The sequence below is a fragment of the Melospiza georgiana genome, chromosome 1 (assembly GCF_028018845.1).
Source record: "Melospiza georgiana isolate bMelGeo1 chromosome 1, bMelGeo1.pri, whole genome shotgun sequence".
Taxonomy (NCBI): domain Eukaryota; kingdom Metazoa; phylum Chordata; class Aves; order Passeriformes; family Passerellidae; genus Melospiza; species Melospiza georgiana.
Window position 1 is genome coordinate 154,652,488 of NC_080430.1, and position 19,113 is coordinate 154,671,600.

The 19,113-nt window shown below is 56.5% G+C and overlaps 1 protein-coding gene across 2 annotated transcripts in view; it reads left to right on the plus strand.

The window, feature by feature from the left end:
• The window catches only part of NRBP2 (nuclear receptor binding protein 2), a 40,440-nt gene extending 24,114 nt beyond the window's left edge, over positions 1-16,326 (plus strand). The window contains exons 2-19 of one of the 2 annotated variants that reach the window (XR_009115356.1): positions 172-294; positions 1,160-1,261; positions 1,579-1,668; positions 1,808-1,848; positions 2,361-2,455; positions 2,912-2,935; positions 3,470-3,553; positions 6,107-6,162; positions 6,753-6,848; positions 8,031-8,163; positions 8,659-8,761; positions 9,074-9,124; positions 9,253-9,388; positions 10,173-10,226; positions 11,515-11,578; positions 12,280-12,335; positions 13,283-15,674; positions 15,866-16,326. Coding sequence is in view for 1 of the 2 variants with exons in the window: in XM_058037066.1 (XP_057893049.1) it covers positions 172-294; positions 1,160-1,261; positions 1,579-1,668; positions 1,808-1,848; positions 2,361-2,455; positions 2,912-2,935; positions 3,470-3,553; positions 6,107-6,162; positions 6,753-6,848; positions 8,031-8,163; positions 8,659-8,761; positions 9,074-9,124; positions 9,253-9,388; positions 10,173-10,226; positions 11,515-11,578; positions 12,280-12,335; positions 13,283-13,351 (1,377 nt within the window). In the remaining variant the exon portion in view is untranslated. Of the gene's footprint in view, positions 1-171; positions 295-1,159; positions 1,262-1,578; positions 1,669-1,807; positions 1,849-2,360; positions 2,456-2,911; positions 2,936-3,469; positions 3,554-6,106; positions 6,163-6,752; positions 6,849-8,030; positions 8,164-8,658; positions 8,762-9,073; positions 9,125-9,252; positions 9,389-10,172; positions 10,227-11,514; positions 11,579-12,279; positions 12,336-13,282 lie in introns of both variants that reach the window. The other variant, XM_058037066.1, reaches the window with a different exon arrangement.
• The last annotated feature ends 2,787 nt before the right edge of the window (positions 16,327-19,113 follow it).

Consider the following 19,113-nt stretch of genomic DNA (forward strand, 5'->3'; position numbering starts at 1 on the left):
AGTTTGGTATTTTTGGGGTCTGTTTCTGATCATGCCATTCCTGGACAGAAATTTGGTATTTTTGGGGTGCCTGTTCCTGATCAGGCCGTTCCTGAACAGAAATTTGGTATTTTTGGGGGTGCCTGCACAGCAGGTGGTGCCAGCCTGGCCTGACCCCCCCTGTGCCCCCAGGTGAACCAGGGGAACATGCCTGGCATCCAGAGCACCTTCCTGGCCATGGACACCGAGGAGGGCGTGGAGGTGGTGTGGAACGAGCTGCTCTTCACTGACAGGAAGGCCTTCAAAGCTCACGAGGTGAGGACACGGCCTGGAACAGCCTGGCATGGCCTGGCACGGCCTGGCACGGCCTGGAATGGCCTGGGACAGCCTGTCACAGTCCAGCACGGCCTGGCATGGCCTGGCACGTCCTGGCACAGCCTGGCTCAGCCTGGTATGGCCTGGCACAGCCTGGCTCAGCCTGGTACAGCCTGGCATGGCCTGGTACAGCCTGGCATGGCCTGGAATGGCCTGGAACAGCCTGGCATGGCCGGGAACAGCCTGGCAGGACTCTGCCCCCTGGCACGGCCTGGTACGGCCTGGTATGGCCTGGCACAGCCTGGAACGGCCTGGCACAACCTGGCTCAGCCTGCTACGGCCTGGCACAGCTTGGCACAGCTCTGTCCCCTAGCACAGCATGGCATGGCCTGGCACAGCCTAGCAGGATCCATGGCTGCTTCCAGAGAGCCCAGACCAGGCCCTGGGGCATCCCCAGAGCTTGGGGTGCCCTGCCCATGCCAGGAGCTCCCCCCTCATCTGTGTTGCCCATGCCAGCCCCTCACCTGTGCCCTGTGCACCCGGAAGCTCCCACCTCACCTGCCCTGCCCATGCCAGGAGCTTCTGTGTGTCAGGAGCTTCCACCTCATCTGTCTTGCCTGTGCCAGCTCCTCACCTGTGCCCTGTGGCCCCCTCACCTGTGCCCCCCTCACCCATGCCCCCCCTCACCTGTGCCCTGTGCCCCTCCCCTGCCCCCAGGAGAAGATCCAGACCATGCCAGCCCCTCACCTGTGCCCCTCACCTGTGCCCCTCACCTGTGCCCTGTACCCCCAGCCCCTCACCTGTGCCCCCCTTTCCTGTGCCAGCCCCTCACCTGTGCCCTGTACCCCTCCCCTGTGCCCCCCAGGAGAAGATCCAGACCATGTTTGAGCAGCTGGTGCTGGTGGATCACCCCAACATCGTCAAACTGCACAAGTACTGGCTGGACGTCAGGGACAGCAAGGCCCGGGTATGGCTGGGGGGGCTTTGGGGGTCTAGGGGGGCACTAAGGGTCCCTGGGGGTCACTGGAGGGTCTGGGGGAGCTCAGGCTCGGGGTCTGGGAGACACTGGGGGGTCTGGAGGCCTCTGGGGGACCTCAGGGGGCTCTGGGGGGTCTGGGGGGGGGGGCTCAGGGGGGTATGGGGGCGTCTGGGGGGTCTGGGGTCCTTTAGGGGGCACTGAGGGGCACTGGGAGACTGGGGGGGTCTGGGGGGCCGTGGGTGGGATCTGAGGGGCCTCTGGGGGGCTCTGGAGGCAGCTGACCCCCCTCCCCCATGCCCCCCCAGGTCATTTTCATCACAGAGTACGTGTCCTCGGGGAGCCTCAAGCAGTTCCTGAAGAAAACCAAGAAGAACCACAAGGCCATGAACGCCCGGGTGAGCCCCGGGGACACCACGGTCCCTCTGGGGAGGGGGCTCTGAGTGTCCCTGGCCCTGGGAGGGGCTGGCAGGGCACAGGGGGCTGTGCCTGTCCCTGTCCCCATGACACAGCCATGTCCCCCTGTCCCCTCCCCAGGCCTGGAAGCGCTGGTGCACCCAAATCCTCTCAGCTCTCAGGTGAGGCTCCTGCGGCTCCTGCAGCTCTAAACCCTGCCCTGAGGGCTGCGGGGCTGCGGGCAGAGCTCAGCACACTCTGTGCCCCCCATGTGTGCCCCTGTGTGCCCCCTGTACCACGTGTGCCCCCTGTGTGCCTCCCCTGTGCCCCTCCATGCCCCCCCTGTGCCTCCCCAGTTTCCTGCACTCCTGTGACCCCCCTGTGACCCCCCCTGTACCCCCCTGCGCCCCCCCATGTGCCCTGTGCCCCCTATGACCCCCCCATGCCCCCTGTGCCCCCCAGTTTCCTGCACACCTGTGACCCCCCTGTGACCCACCCTGTACCCCCCTCTGCCCCTGTGCCCCCCCTGCCCCCTGTGACCCCCCTGTGCCCCCCATGACCCCCCCGTGCCCCGCCATGTGCCCTGTGCCCCCTGTGACCCTCCTGTGCCCCCCGTGACCCCCCTGTGCCCCCCCATGTGCCCTGTGCCCCCCATGCCCCCCTATGACCCCCCCATGCCCCCTGTGCCCCCCAGTTTCCTGCACTCCTGTGACCCCCCCATCATCCACGGGAACCTGACCAGTGACACCGTGTTCATCCAGCACAACGGGCTCGTCAAGATCGGCTCCGGTGCGCCCGGGGGGCACAGGGGGGCACTGGGGGGGCACGGGGGCTGGGGGGCACAGGGAGGCACCGGGGGGCACCGGGGGGGCACGGGGACTGGGGGCGTCACAGGGGGATGGGGGGTCTGGGGGTGCACGGAGGGCTGGGGGGGTCACAGGGATCTGGGGGGGCTGGGGGAGTCTGGGGTGTCACAGGGTTCATAGGGGACTGGGGGGTGTCACAGGGGGCTGGGAGGTCACAGGGGTCTGGGAGTCTGAGGGGGGCACAGGGGTCTGGGGGCTTGGGGGGCCTGGGGGATCCAAGGGGGTCCGAGGGGTCTGAAGGGTCAAAGGGGGGTTGGCAGGAGGAAGGGGGTGGGGGGGTCCTGGAGGGGGTCCTGGGCAGGCAGGAGCAGGGTCCCTTTTTGGGGTGCCAACCTCGCTGTGCCCTTTCCTTTCCCCCCGACCTGTCTTGCCCTGGCAGTTTGGCACCGGGTGTTTGCCAACGGTGAGTGACCCCCCGCCTCGGCCACCCCCTGCAGCCCCCCGACCCACCAGGAACACGGGGGGTGGGCTGTGTGGGGAGGGGGCACCAGGCACGAAGCATGGCTGTGGGGTCCGTGGGGAGGGGGCCCCTCCATTCCACCGGGAACGGCTGCTGGGTGGGAGCAGAGGGGGCTCCTGGCACGGGGTGGGCAGGGGCACAGATCCTCCCTCATACCCCACAGGTGGGCACACACAGAGACCCCCAGAGGTGGGCAGGGGCACAGACCCCCTCAGACCCCATGGGTGGGCACACACTGATCCCAGGGGTGGGCACACTCATGGGTGGGCACACTCATGGGTGGGCACTCTCATGGGTGGGCACTCACAGACCCCCATAGATGGGCACACTGACAGACGGGCACTGCCAGGGTTGGCGCTCTCAGGTGGGCACTGTCCTGGGTTGGCACACTCAGGTGGGCGCTCCCAGGGTGGGCACACTCAGGGTGGGCACTCTCAGCCCCTCAGCCCGTGCCCCTCTCTCTCTCTCTCCCCCCAGCGCTCCCGGACGATCTGCGCAGCCCCATGAGGATCGAGCGCGAGGAGCAGCGGAACCTGCACTTCTTCCCTCCGGAATACGGCCGTGAGTGGGGAATGGGGAAATGGGAATGGAGAAATGGGAACGGGAATGGGAACAGGGGAATGGGGAATGGGAGAAGCGGAACCTGCACTTCTTCCCTCTGGAATACAGCCGTGAGTGGGGAACGGGGAAATGGGAATGGGGAAATGGGAACAGGGGAAATGGGAACGGGAATGGGAACAGGGGAATGGGGAATGGGAGAAGCGGAACCTGCACTTCTTCCCTCTGGAATACAGCCGTGAGTGGGGAACGGGGAAATGGGAATGGGGAAATGGGAATGGGGAAATGGGAACGGGGAAATGGGAACGGGAATGGGAACAGGGGAATGGGGAATGGGAGAAGCGGAACCTGCACTTCTTCCCTCTGGAATACAGCCGTGAGTGGGGAACGGGGAAATGGGAATGGGGAAATGGGAACAGGGGAAATGGGAATGGGGAAATGGGAACGGGAATGGGAACAGGGGAATGGGGAATGGGAGAAGCGGAACCTGCACTTCTTCCCTCCGGAATACAGCCGTGAGTGGGGAACGGGGAAATGGGAACAGGGGAAATGGGAATGGGGAAATGGGAATGGGGAAATGGGAACGGGAATGGGAACAGGGGAATGGGGAATGGGAGAAGCAGAACCTGCACTTCTTCCCTCCGGAATACGGCCGTGAGTGGGGAACGGGGAAATGGGAACAGGGGAAATGGGAACAGGGGAAATGGGAATGGGGAAATGGGGAATGGGAGAAGCGGAACCTGCACTTCTTCCCTCCGGAATACGGCTGTGAGTGGGGAATGGGGAAATGGGAATGGGGAAATGGGAACAGGGGAAATGGGAACGGGAATGGGAACAGGGGAATGGGGAATGGGAGAAGCGGAACCTGCACTTCTTCCCTCTGGAATACAGCCGTGAGTGGGGAACGGGGAAATGGGAATGGGGAAATGGGAATGGGGAAATGGGAACGGGGAAATGGGAACGGGAATGGGAACAGGGGAATGGGGAATGGGAGAAGCGGAACCTGCACTTCTTCCCTCCGGAATACGGCCGTGAGTGGGGAACGGGGAAATGGGAATGGGGAAATGGGAACAGGGGAAATGGGAACGGGAATGGGAACAGGGGAATGGGGAATGGGAGAAGCGGAACCTGCACTTCTTCCCTCTGGAATACAGCCGTGAGTGGGGAACGGGGAAATGGGAATGGGGAAATGGGAATGGGGAAATGGGAATGGGGAAATGGGAATGGGGAAATGGGAACAGGGGAAATGGGAATGGGGAAATGGGGAATGGGAGAAGCGGAACCTGCACTTCTTCCCTCCGGAATATGGCCGTGAGTGGGGAATGGGAATGGGGAAATGGGAATGGGAACAGGGGAAATGGGAATGGGGAAATGGGAACGGGGAAATGGGAACGGGAATGGGAACAGCGAAATGGGGAATGGGAGAAGCGGAACCTGCACTTCTTCCCTCCGGAATACGGCCGTGAGTGGGGAATGGGGAAATGGGAATGGGGAAATGGGAACGGGGAAATGGGAACGGGAATGGGAACAGGGGAATGGGGAATGGGAGAACTGGAACCTGCTCTTCTTCCCTCCGGAATACGGCCGTGAGTGGGGAATGGGAATGGGGAAATGGGAATGGGAACAGGGGAAATGGGGAATGAGAGCTGCAGAACCTGCACTTCTTCCCTCCGGAATATGGCGGTGAATGTGAAAATGGGAATGGGGAAATGGGAATGGGAATGGGAACGTGAATGGGAACAGGGGAATGGGGAATGGGAGCTGCGGAACCTGCACTTCTTCCCCCCGGAATACGGCCATGAGTGGGGACTGGAGTGAATAGGACACAGGGACGGGGAACAGGGAATGGGGATGGGAATTGGGAATTGGGAATCGGGAATCGGGAATGGGGAACAGGAACGGGGATGGGAATGGGAGTAGGGATGGGAATGGGGAACGGGGAACAGGAACAGGGGCTGGCAACAGGAACAGGCACAGGAACGGGACCAGGAACGGGAATGGGCACAGGAAATGGTGATGGGAACGGGGAATGGGGAATGGGAACGGGGAATGGGGAATGGGAACGGGAACAGGAATGGGAATGGGAACAGGAACAGGAATGGAACGGGAAAGGGCACGGGCACAGGAACAGAGAATTGGAATGGGAATGGGAACAGGGAATGGGCACAGGAACGGGCTCAGGCACAGGGAAGGGGGAATGGGAACACGAAATGGGAACAGGAACAGGGAATGGGGAACGGGGCACTGGGAGGCTGCATGGGGAACGGGCACGGGGAATGGGAACAGGAATGGGCACGGGGGCTGCACAGCCAAGGATGGTAGGGGAGGGGAGGGGACACAGGTGGGAACAGGTGAGGGCAGGGGAGAACAGGTGGGAACAGGTGAGGGCAGTAGTGTCTGCCCACGGGGATGGGATGTCCCAAGGGTATCTGAGTGGGGATGGGTTGAGGGTATCCAGGTGGGGATGGGGTGAGGGTGTCCAGGTGTGGCTGCCCAGGTGGGCTGCCCTGGTGCGCTCTAGCCCTGAGCTCTGCCCCATGTCCCTCTCCTCCCCAGAGAAGGCAGACGGGACGGCTGTGGACATCTTCTCCTTCGGGATGTGCGCACTGGAGGTGCGGGAAGGGGCCTGGGAACCCTGGGAGCCTGTCAGGAGGTGTCACCGGCTGGGCATGTCCTCTGTCCCTGTGCTGTCCCTGTCCTCTGGAGCCCCCCTGCCCTGTCCCGGTCCACTGGAGCTCTCCCAGATGTTCCTGTCCCTGCCGGGTCCTGTCCCCGTCCCCTGTCCCTGGAGCCCCCCCAGGACTGTCCCTTGTCCCTGTCTCCTGTCAGATGGCGATGTCCCTGTCCCTGTAACCCCTCAGCCTGTGCCTGTCCCTGGAGCCCCCCAGACTCCCATGTCCCTGTCCCTGTAACCTTCTGAGGGGTCAGATGTCCCTATCCCTGTCCCTGTAACCTCCCAGCCTGTCCCTGTCAGATGGCCATGTCCCCTGTCCCTGTAAACCCCCGTCCCTGCCCCTGTTCCTGTCCCCTGTCCCTGTCTCTGTAACCCCCCATCCCTGTCCCTGTCAGATGGCCATGTCCCTGTCCCTGTCACCCCCCAGCCTGTCCCTGTCCCTGTAACCCCCCGTTCCTGTCCCTGTCCCTGTCAGATGGCCATGTCCCTGTCCCTGTAACCCCCCGTCCCTGTCCCTGTCCCTGTCAGATGGCCGTGCTGGAGATCCAGACCAATGGGGACACGCGGGTGTCGGAGGAGGCGATTGCGCGGGCCCGGCACTCCCTGGATGACCCCAACATGAGGGTGAGGGGGCTTGGGGACCTGAGGGGACAGACCCTGTCCTGTGTGACCCCTGGGGACAGTCCCTGTCCTGGGTCACTTCTGGGGACAAATCTGTGTCCTGTGTCATTGCTGGGGACAGTCCCTGTCCTGAGTCACTGCTGGGGCTGAATCCCTGTCCTGTGTCACCCCTGGGTGCAAATCCCCTCCTGCCAGCTCCCAGTGGGTGCAGGTGGGCTCTGGCCCTGTCCCTGCTGTCCCTGCCCCTGGCCCTGAGTGTCCCTTTGGGTGCATCTCCTGGGGAATGGGGTCCAAGCCAGTCCCAGGGCAGTGCCCCCTGTGCTGGCACTGCTGGGGCACCTCCAGTCCTGGGGCAGGTCTGGGGTGCCCAGGGGGGGACATGGAGGGGCTGGAATGTGCCCAGGGGAGGGAACAAGGCTGGGGAAGGGTCTGGGGGAGCTGGGGAGGGGCTCAGGGTGGAGAAAAGGGGGATCAGGGGGGCCCTTGTGGCTCTGCACAGCTCCTGCCAGGAGGGGACTGTGGTGGTGTTCACAGGGCTCTGAGGATGAGGGAAGAGACGAGGATCTGACTCCATGTTTCAGAACGCTGATTTATTATTTTATGATATATATTATATTAAAACTATACTAAAAGAATAGAAGAAAGGATTTCCTCAGAAGGCCAGCTAAGAATAGAATAAGAAGGAATGATAACAAAGGCTTGTGGCTCTGACTCTCTGTCCGAGCCAGCTGACTGTGATTGGCCATTAATCAGAAACAACCACATGAGACCAATCACAGATGCACCTGTTGCATTCCACAGCAGCAGATAACCATTGTTTACATTTGTTCCTGAGGCCTCCCAGCTTCTCAGGAGGGAAAATCCTAAGAAAATGATTTTTCATGAAAGATGTCTGTGACAGGGGACAGCCAGGGGGGATCTGTGATTTATCCCAGGGAACGGGGACAGGAGGAGAGGGGAGCTCAAGGGGGACACAGCAGGAATTTCCCCATGGAAAGGGGGTCAGGAGCTGCCCAGGGAGGGTTGGAGAGTCCAAGGGGGGAATGGGCACTGAGAGCTGGGCACAGGGCCGGGATGGGGCACGGGGGCAGCTCCGTGAGCTCTGTCCCAGTGACGCCAGGATCCCTGTGTGAGCAGCAGGGCACTGCCCAGCCCTGCTGACCCCCTGGCCCTGCTGTGCCCCAGGAGTTCATCCTGTCCTGCCTGACCCTGAACCCCGACCGGCGCCCCAGCGCCAACAGCCTCCTGTTCCACCGTGTGCTCTTCGAGGTGCACTCGCTGAAGCTGCTGGCAGCTCACTGCTTCATCAACCACCAGTGTGAGTGCTGGGGGTGAGCCTGGGCCCTGGCAGCTGGGGAGGGATGGGAAGGGTCAGGGTGGAGCAGAGAGCCAGGGGGAGAGCTGGGAATGGTCAGAATGGAGAGCTGGGAATGGTCAGGATGGAGAGCTGGGAATGATCAGGGTGGGGAACAGAGCTGGGAATGGTCAGGATGGGGAGCAGAGCCAGGCTGGAGAGCTGGGAATGGTCAGGATGGGGAGCAGAGCCAGGCTGGAGAGCTGGGAATGGTCAGGATGGAGAACACAGATGGGAATGGAGAGCTGGGAATGGTCAGGATGGAGAACAGAGCCAGGCTGGGAGAGCTGGGAATGGTCAGGATGGAGAACTGGGAATGGTCAGGATTTAGCACAGAGCTGGGAATGGTCAGAATGGGGAACAGAGCTGGGAATGGTCAGGATGGAGAACAGAGCTGGGAATGGTCAGGATGGAGCAGAGCCTGCAGCACCCACACCCTTCCCCATGCCTGTGCCCCAGATCTGATGCCTGAGAACGTGGTGGAGGAGAAGATCAAGGAGCTGGATCTGAACATGGTGATGGCAGAGATCCGCAGGGAGGGGCGGCCCGCAGTGCAGTGGAGGTGAGGAGGGGGGACCCCACAGCCCTGAGACCCTGGAGACCCCCAGGGCCTGGAGACTCCCCAGCCTAGAGACTCCCCCCACCCTGGAGTCCCCAGAGCCTGGAGACCCCCAAGCCTGGAGAGCCCCCAGCTTTGAGACCCCCCCAGAGCTTGGAGAGCCCTCCAGTCTGGAGACCCCAGCCCAGAGACCCACCCCCCAGAGCCTGGAGACCCCCCTGCCATGGGCAGCAGCCCCCTGGACCCGCCCTGACCCTCCTGGACCCCTCTGCACCCCCTGATCCCCCTGACTCCCCATACCTGTTCCCTGCCCAGGTACTCCGAGGTTTCCTTCCTGGAGCTGGACAAGTTCTTGGAGGACGTCAGGTGGGTGTGAGAGCCCCCCCCCGGCTGTGGGGTTGGGACGGGGACATGGGGGTGTCCCTGCTGCCCCCTGGTGTCCCCAGCCCTGCCAGGGGATGTCATCCTCCTCTGTCCCCTCGGTGTCTCCCCAGGAACGGGATTTACCCCCTGATGAACTTCGCCGCCTCCCGGCCCCACGCGCTGCCCCGAGCCCTGTCCCAGCCCCCGGAGGACCCACAGAAAGCCAAAACCCCCACGCCAGAGCCCTTCGACGTGGAGACCAGGAAGGTGAGAAAAAGGAAAAAGGAAAGGGAAAGGGAAAGGAAAAGGAAAAGGAGGAAAGGGGAAAATGGAAAAAGGAAAGCGAAAAGGAAAGGGGAACAGGAAAGGAAAAAGGAAACAGGAAAGGAAAAAGGAAAAGGAAAAGGAAAAGGAAAAGGAAAAGGAAAAGGAAAAGGAGGAAAGGGGAAAAGGGAAAAAGGAAAGCGAAAAGGAAAGGGGAACAGGAAAGGAAAAAGGAAACAGGAAAGGAAAAAGGAAAGGAAAAGGAATGATAATAAAATCTTGTGACTGACCAGAGAGTCTGATACAGCTGACTGTGATTGGCTATTAATCAGAAACAACCCCATGAGACCAATCACAGATGCACCTGTTGCATTCCACAGCAGCAGATAACCATTATTTACATTCTGTTCCTGAGGCCTCCCAGCTTCTCAGGAGGAAAAATCCTAAGGAAAGGATTTTCAATAAAACACAAAGGATTTTTCATAAAACACGTCTGTGACAGTGAGGGAGCACCAGGGCAGCTGCAGGTGGGGACAGGCCTGCCCTGCTGCCACCCCTGCCACAGGGACACCTCTCCTGTCAGCCCAGGGAGAGCTGGGATGGGAATTTGGGGTTGCTGTAGGAATTTGGGGTTCCTGTAGGAATTCCAAAGGGCTGTCCACAGGCAGAGAGAGCCAGGACAGGAATTTGGGGTTGCTGTAGGAATTTGGGGTTCCTGTAGGAATTCCAGAGGGCTGCCAGGGGCACAGGGACCGTGCCCAGGCTGATCCCAGCTGGGCTCTTGCAGGTGGTACAGATGCAGTGCAACATGGAGCTGAACGAGGACAAGAGCCAGTGGCACGTGAGTGACTGCTCATCCCACTGGGAATGGGGCTGGGAATGGGAATGGGAAATGGCACTGGAAAATCTGCCAGTGGCACGTGAGTGCCTGGGTCCTGCCCTGATCCCTGCTCATCCTGCTGGGAATGGGAAAGGGGAATAGAAATGGGATTGGGAGTGGGAAATGGGACTGGGAAATCTGCCAGTGGCACGTGAGTGCCTGGGTCCTGCTCATCCTACTGGGAACGGGGAAATGGGATTGGGAATGGGACTGGGAAATGGGAAAGGGAATGAGACTGGGAATCTGCCAGTGGCAAGTGAATGCCTGGGTCCTGCCCTGATCCCTGCTCATCCTGCTGGGAATGGGGCTGGGAATGGGAAATGGGGAATGGGAGTGGGAAATGAGATTGGGAATGGCACTGGGAAATGGGAAAGGGAATGGGAAATGGGGCTGGGAATGGGAAATCTGCCAGTGGCACGTGAGTGTCTGGGTCTTGCTCATCCCACTGGGAATTGGAAATGGGATTGGGAAATGGGAATGGGACTGGGAATGGGGAATGGGAAATGGGATTAGGAAATGGGAATGCGAAATGGGAAAGGGAATGGGACAGGGAAATCTGCCAGTGGCACATGAGTGCCAGGGTCCTGCCCATCCCCCTGGGAATGGGAAATGGGAAGGGAACTGGGGATGGGAATGGGAAATGGGACTGAGAAATGGCACTGGGAATGGAAATGGGACTGGGGAATCTGCCAGTGGCACGTGAATGGCTGGATCCTGCCCCTCTCCCTGCTCATCCTGCTGGTAATGGGACTGGGAATGGGAAATGGGAAATGGGAAGTGGGAAATGGGAAATGGGAATGGAACTGGGAATGGGAAATAGGACTAGGAATGGGAAATGAGGCTGGGAATGGGAAATGGGAAAGGGAATGGGGCTGGGAATGGGAAATGGGACTGGCAATAGGAAATGGGACTGGGAATTGGGAATGGGACTGGGAATTGGAAATGGGACTGGGAATTGGGAACGGGACTGGGAAGTCTGGCTGGGGAAGCCCTCAGCCGGTTTCTGTGGTACCCAAAGAGCTCACTGCTGTCCTGTGCAATGAAAGAATTCCCAAAGAAGCCACAAATTCCCCCAGAGCTCTCAGTTCCCCCAGAGCTCCCAGTCCCAGTTCCCCCAGAGCTCCCATTCCAGCAGTGCCCAGCCCTCCCAGTTCCTGCCCAGCCTCCCAGTTCATGCCCAGCCCTCCCAGTGCCCCCAGTCCCCCCCAGTCCCTCAGGGCTGCCTGAGCACTCTCTGGTGTCCCTGCAGCTCACGCTCCTGCTGATCCTGGAGGACAAGCTGCACCGCCAGCTCAGCTACGACCTGCTGCCCAGTACGTGTGCAGGGAGGGCGGGTGGGCACCCTCCTCTGGGGGGCTGGGGGAGCCCCTGGTGGGCATGGAACAGCCACCTTCCAGACAGCTTCCTTTCCTTTCCTTTCCTTTCCTTTCCTTTCCTTTCCTTTCCTTTCCTTTCCTTTCCTTTCCTTTCCTTTCCTTTCCTTTCCTTTCCTTTCCTTTCCCTTTTCCCTTTTCCCTTTTCCCTTTTCCCTTTTCCCTTTTCCCTTTTCCCTTTTCCCTGACTTTTTCCTTTCATTTTTCCTTTTTTCCTTTCCTTTTCCCTTTTTCCTTTCCTGGAACTTTCCTTTCCTCAGAGAGCTGGGGAATGGAGCCTGGGAGCTGCTCCTGCCCCAGGCTCTGTCCTGCTCAGCCACACCAAGCCTTTCCCTATGGCACATTGTCTGGAGCTGTGTTTTGGGACCTTGCTCCCCATTTCCTCATGCACATTGTCCAGAGCTGTGTTTTGGGAGCTCAGGAACCTTGTTCCCCATTTCCTGGTGGCACAATGTCCGGAGCTGTGTTTTGGGACCTCGCTCCCCATTTCCTGGTGCCACATTGTCCAAATCTGTGTTTTGGGAGCTCAGGAGCCTCGTTCCCCCTCCCTGCCCCATTTCCAGCTCTCCCTGGTTCGGGAGCTCCCCGGGCTGAATCCATGCTCCTGTTCTCTTGTTCTCTTGTTCTCCTTGTCTCTGCAGCTGACAACTCCAAGGATTTGGCCACAGAGCTGGTGCATTACGGGTTCATCCACGAGGTGAGTTCCCCAGAGCTCCTACAGCCCCTCAGGATTTATGGGATCTCTGCTGCCTCCAGGAGCTGTTCCAGGGGGACCTGCCCACTGTGGCACGTGCTAATTAGCTGGAGCTTAAATAATTCTGAGTGGGAGCACCAGGGCAGCTCCCAGGGAGGGAGGCTGATTCCTCACCTGAGGAATCACAGAGCCATTCCTTTGGGAAAAGACCTACAAGATTAACGACTCCATTCCCTTCCCAGCTCCCTCAGGAATTCTCCATCCCCTCTCCAGCTCCCTCAGCCCCTCCTGGGGCTCCAATCCCAGCACGTGAATTGTTTTTAATTAATGGCTGTGGTGGTGTTCACAGGGGTCCCAGGATGGGGGAAGAGATGGGAATCTTGGCTCCATGTTTCAGAGGGCTGATTTGTTATTTTATTATATATTTTATTTTATATATATATGTATATACAATATTTTATGATATAATATTTTATTATATATATTATATTAAAAGAAAATTATATACTAAAACTATACTAAAGAATAGAAGAAAGGATTTAGTCAGAAGTCTTGCAAGGAATAGAAAGGAACAGAATGATAATAAAATCTTGTGACTGACCAGAGAGTCCAAGCCAACTGACTGTGATTGGCCATTAATTAGAAACAACCACATGAGACCAATCCCAGATGTACCTGTTGCATTCCACAGCAGCAGATAACCATTGTTTACATTTTGTTCCTGAGGCCTCCCAGCTTCTCAGGAGGAAAAGATCCCAATTAAAGGAATTTTCATAAAACACATCTGTGACCAAAGGGGTTTCCAGCCCATGTTTCTGTGACCAAAGGGTTTCCAGCCCATTTCTCTGTGACCAAAGGGGTTTTTCAGCCCATTTCTCTGTGACCAAAGGGGATTCCAGCCCATTTCTCTGTGACCAAAGGGTTTCCAGCCCATTTCTCTGTGCTTGCAGGACGACTGCGAGAAGCTGGCCGCGTTCCTGGAGAGCGCCTTCCACAAGCACCGCTCCCAAGCCCTGTGAGCCCAGCCCAGGGGACTGAGGCGCCCCGGGAGGACCCCAAAGGGCTCCCCGGCCCCAGCCAGCCCAGCAGGACCCACCGGGCCCACGGGGACTCACCCAGGCCGTGCTCAGGGCTCGGCCAAGCCCAGGAGTTCATCCTGGGCCCTGCTCTGGTCCCTGCTCCGAGGGGAGCACCCTCGGCAGGGCCTTGCCAGGGGGTTTGGGAGCTGCTGCAGGAGCCCCCAGCCAGATCCACGTCCCTCTGGGGAGGACCAGCCCCTCTCCTGCAGCTCCCACAGCTGATTCCTGCCCCTTTGCCATCCGGAGCGCTCCTTGCTGAGGGGAGGGAGGGGAGGAGCAGGCTTGGAGAGCCCCGTGGAGCTTCCCATGTGCCACACTCCGCTCTGGAGCCCAGAATTCTCCAGGTCTGGGGTCTGCAGGGTGCTGCCTGTGCTCAGAGCCCTCCCCGTGAGCTGGACGTGAGAAGGAATCCCTGACCCACCACCAGGAACGTCACTGATGCTCCATAGAACCCTTGGCATGGCCCAGCTCCCCCTGCAGCCTTCCACAATCTCTCAGAGAGAGCCCTGGAGCTGTTCCTGCCCGGCCTGGAGATGGGGCACCGCCCCAGGGCTGCCCTTTGCCAGGGGCACACGGGGAGAGAGCTGCAGACAGAAATGTCCCTGTGCAAGGGCTGTGTGGGGCTGCTCCAGCTGTGCCAGGCAGAGCTGGCCCTGAAATCCTGCTCCTGCTGTGCCAGGGAAAACTGCTCTGAAACCCCGCTCTGTGCTGCTGCTGCTGTGCCAGGGAAAGCTGCTCTGAAATCCTGCTCTGTGCTGGTGCTGCTCCTGCTGTGCCATCGGAAACAGGCTCTGGAATCCTGCTCTGTGCTGTGCCAGTGTTGCTCCTGCTGTGCCATAGGAAACTGGCTCTGGCACTCTGGGCCATGCTGCTCTGTGCCAGAGTTTGTGCCAGTGCTGCTCCTGCTGCTCCTACCAGGGAGATGTGCCCCTGGCACCCTGCTCTGTGCTGTGCTGGTCCTGTTCCCACTGTGGCAAGGAAAACTGGCTCTGGCATCCTGCTCTGTTCTGTGCTGATGCTGCTCCTGCTGTGCCAGGGAAAACCACCTCTGGCATCTTGCTCTATGCTGGTGCTGCTCCTGCTGTGCCATCAGAAACAGGCTCTGAAATCCTGCTCTGTGCCAGGGTTGGTGCCAGTGTTGCTTCTGCTGTACCAGGGAAAACCACCTCTGGCCTCCTGCTCTGTGCTGGTGCTGCTCCTGCTGCTCCTGCTGTGCTGGGGATATCCAGCTCTGGCGCTGTCCTGGTGATCTGCACCATGCTGGTGTTCCATGACAGTGCCCTGTGCTGTGCCAGTGCTGCTCCTGTTGTGCCATAGGAATCCATCTCCGGCATCCTGTGCTGTGGCAGCGCTCTGTGCTGCTCCTGCTGTGCCAGGGAAAGCTGCCACTGGCCTCCTGCTCTGTGCTGTGCTGAGCCAGTGCTGCTGCTGCTCCTGCTGTGCAGGGGAAACTGGCTCTGGCACCCTGCTGGTGTTCTGTGCCAGGGCTGCTCCTGCTGTGCCAGTGGAATCCGGCTCTGGCATCCTGTGCTGTGCCAGTGCTCTGTGCTGCCCCTGCTCTGCCAGGGAAATCTGCCCCTGGCACCCTGTGCTGTGCCAGTGTTGCTCCTGCTGTGCCAGGGAAATCTGCCCCTGGCACTCTGCTCTGCGCTGGTGCTGCCCCTGCTGCTCCTGCTGTGCTGGGGGAATCAGCTCTTCAGCTCTGGTGCTGTCCTGGTGATCTGCACCATGCTGGTGTTCCATGCCAGTGCCCTGTGCCAGTGCTGCTCCTGCTGTACCAGAGGAATCCTGTGCTGTGCCAGTGCTCTGTGCTCCTCCTGATGTGCCAGGGAAATCTGCCCCTGGCATCCTGTGCTGTGCTGGTGCTGCTCCTGCTGTCCTGGGGGAATCAGCTCTGGTGCTGTCCTGGTGATCTGCACCATGCTGGTGTTCCATGCCAGTGCCCTGTGCCAGTGCTGCTGCTGTGCCAGGGAAATCTGCCCCTGGCACCCTGCTCTGTGCCAGTGCTGTGCCAGTGCTCTGTGCTGCTCCTGCTGTGCCAGGGAAATCTGCCCCTGGCACCCTGTTCTGCACTGCTCCGTGCTGGTGCTGCTCCTGCTGTGCCAGGGAAATCTGCCCCTGGCATCCTGTGCTGTGCCAGTGCTGCTCCTGCTGTGCAGGGAAATCTGCCCCTGGCACCCTGCTCTGCACTGCTCCGTGCTGGTGCTGCTCCTGCTGTGCCAGGGAAAGCTGCTCTGAAATCCTGCTCTGTGCTGCTCCTGCTGTGCCAGGGAGAGCTGCCCCTGGCACCCTGCTCTGTGCTGTGCTGTGCCAGTGCTCTGTGCTCCACCTGCTGTGCCAGGGAAATCTGCCCCTGGCATCCTGCTCTGCACTGCTCCGTGCTGCTCCTGCTGTGCAGGGAAAACTGTTCCTGGCATCCTGCTGGTGTGCTGTGCTGGTGCTGCTGTGCCAGAGAAATCTGCTCTGAAATCCCGCTCTGTGCTGTGCCAGGGAAAGCTGCTCTGAAATCCTGCTCTGTGCTGTGCCAGTGCTGCTGCTGCTGCTCCCCTGTGCCATGGGAAGCTGCCCCTGGCACCCTGCTCCCTGCAGGAGCTCCGTGTGCCACCACCTGCCCTGCGCTGCTCCTGCTCCAGCTGCATCCCACCGGGATTTCACCCATGCTCAGCCAGCTTGGGCTGCACTCCTGGATTGGGCTGCATTCCCGATTTGGGCTGCACTCCTGGATTGGGCTGCATTCCTGGCTTGGGCTGCAGCCTCAGCAGTGCTGCATCCCCAGCAGTGCTGCATTCCCAGCCCTGCTCCATCCCCAGCAGCGCTGCATTCCCAGCAGTGCTGCATTCCCAGCAGTGCCAATGTCCCACCTGACAAATCAATAAAGCCCATCCCCACAAATCAATAAACCATTCTCACTGTTCCAGCCTGCTTGTGATTCCTTACTCCCAAAGGGAGGGATGCAGGGACCCCTCACAGCTGCCCATTCCCATTCCCACTCAGGCTCTGTTCCATCCTGCTCCTGATTCCCAACTCCCAAAGAGGAGGGATGCAGGGAACCTCCAGCTGCCCATTCCCAGTCCCTCCACAGCAGCCCTCCCAGGCCCCTGACATTCCAGAACATTCCAGACCCTCCTGGGCCCCTCCAGGCACACCCCTCCCCTGAATCCATGGATTTAACAGGGTCCAACACAGCCCCAAATCCATGGATTTAACGGGGTCCAACACAGCCCTAAATCCATGGATTTCAGGGGTCCAACACAGCCCTAAATCCATGGATTTAACAGGGTCCAACACAGTCCCAAATGTATGGATTTAACAGGGTCCAACACAGCCCCAAATCTATGGATTTCAGGGGTACAACACAGCCATAAATCCATGGATTTAATGGGGTCCAACACAGCCCCAAATCCATGGATTTAACGGGGTCCAACACTGCCCCAAATCCATGGATTTCAGGGGTCCAACACAGCCCTAAATCCATGGATTTAATGGGGTCCAACACAGCCCTATATCCATGGATTTAATGGGGTCCAACACAGCCCTATATCCATGGATTTAATGGGGTCTAACACAGCCCTAAATCCATGGATTTCACGGGGTCCAACACAGCCCTAAATCCATGGATTTCACAGGGTCCAACACTGCCCCAAATCCATGGATTTAACAGGGTCCGACACAGCCCTATATCCATGGATTTCAGGGGTCCCAGGTTGCTCCTATCCCTGCCCATCCTGCTCTTGACGCTGCCAGGAACAATTCCCAATTCCCAAAATCCCATTTATTCCTGGGTCCTGTCCCTCCCCTCCCTGTCCCCAGCCTCTCCCCAGCTCTCCTGGAGCCCCTGGAATGGCTCTGAGGTGTCTCTGGATTGTTCTGGAACGTTCTCCTCCCCACATGAACATTGCCAGGTCCATTCCCTGTGCCCTTGGCCCTGCACTGGAATTCAGGCACCAGGGGCAGAGCCAAGGTGTGAAAAACGTTATTGACTTTTTGTTAAAATTTTAGAGGTTTAATAGTAATGAAAATAGTGATAAAGATTAGAATAATAAGATATAAAAATTATAATAAAAAAAAAATATAATAATAGAAAATATATACTATATAAATATAAATAAATATATAAAGTTAAATAAATACAAATATTAACAAATAAATAAACTCAAATCAATAAAAATAAATAAAATTAAAATAAAATAAATAAAATAAATAAACAATGAATAAGAAAAATCAATATAAACAAAATTTAATAAAATTAATTAAATATAATAAAAATAAATAAAATTAAAATAAATAAAATAAATAAAATAATAAATAAGACAAAAATTAATAAATAAATAAAACATTAAAAATAATAAATAAATAAAAATCAATAAAATTAATTTAAAAGTTAAATAAATAAATAAAGTAAAATAAATACAAGAAAATGAAAGTAAATAAATAAAAAATAAATAAAATAAACAATAAATAAGATTAAAAAATAAATACAAATAAAAAGTGAAGAATTGTGGAATTTGGGTGCCTGGCACTCTGCCACAAGGCACACCTTGCCAACAAAGGGTTAACCCTTAAAATCATGAGCCTGTTGCATATTCATAGATCTCATACCTTATTCATGGCATGTTTCTGTTTAATTTTAGCTCCCTCCTCATCTTGTAAATCAACTTCCTTGGTTCCTTAAAATCTGGGTTTCCCCAATAAGGAGGCAATATCTCTTCTCTTAGGATCTTGGTGTCTGTTATTTCTATATTTCTATTTCTGTGCTCTTATTCCTATCCAGATAGAATAATGAGAAGAATTTCTTTATTATCTTTTCCATTCCTTGGAAATGGGCTAATTACAAAAAGTATCTTACACCACAGAGTTTCTATTTCAATGTTATGCTACAGCCTAAAACCTATATTTAGCACAATACTTAAAATAGATTAATACAGCACTATTTAAAAGAGATTAATGCAGCACTAATTAAAAGAGATTAATGCAGCACTAATTAAAAGTGATTAATACAGCACCAATTAAAAGATATAAATACAGCACAACTTTCCAACACAACACATACTGCATTCATTTCAATATTTGTGTGAAAAACACCAATCACTTGGTTTTTAAATTTTTAAAAGTTTAACAGTAATAAAATGGTCTTAAAAATAGAAATATAATTAGAGTAATAATAATTTGCACAATTAGGATTAGGAGAATACTATCTGGCTGCTATCCGATGTAAGTTCTCTCTTTAAAAAAGTATCTTACACAGCATAGTTTCTATTTTAACATTTTGGTATAACCTAAAACTGTATTCAACACACTACTTAAGAAAATGAACACAGCATAACTTTCTAATTGTGAAAAACGCCAATCACTTGTTTTTAGAATTTCAAAAGTTTAATAGTAATAAAATGGTTATAAAAATAATAATATAATTAGAATTAGGACAATATGAGACAATAAAAACAAAGAGTTACAGACAGTCTGGATACCTCTTTCTGGGCAAAATAAACCCAAGAAAGGACCCACGTTAACAGAGGATTAACCCTTAAAAGCAACAGCCTGTTGCATATTCATACACCTCATGCATGATGCATAAATTCCATTCAAACACGGGATTCTGTCTGGGCAGTGTCAGCTGCTTCCTCTGAATCCTGACAGCGCCTTTGAGGCAGGAAGAAGTTAATTTCTTCTGATAAGGGAGCAATAAATTCCTTTTTCTCTGA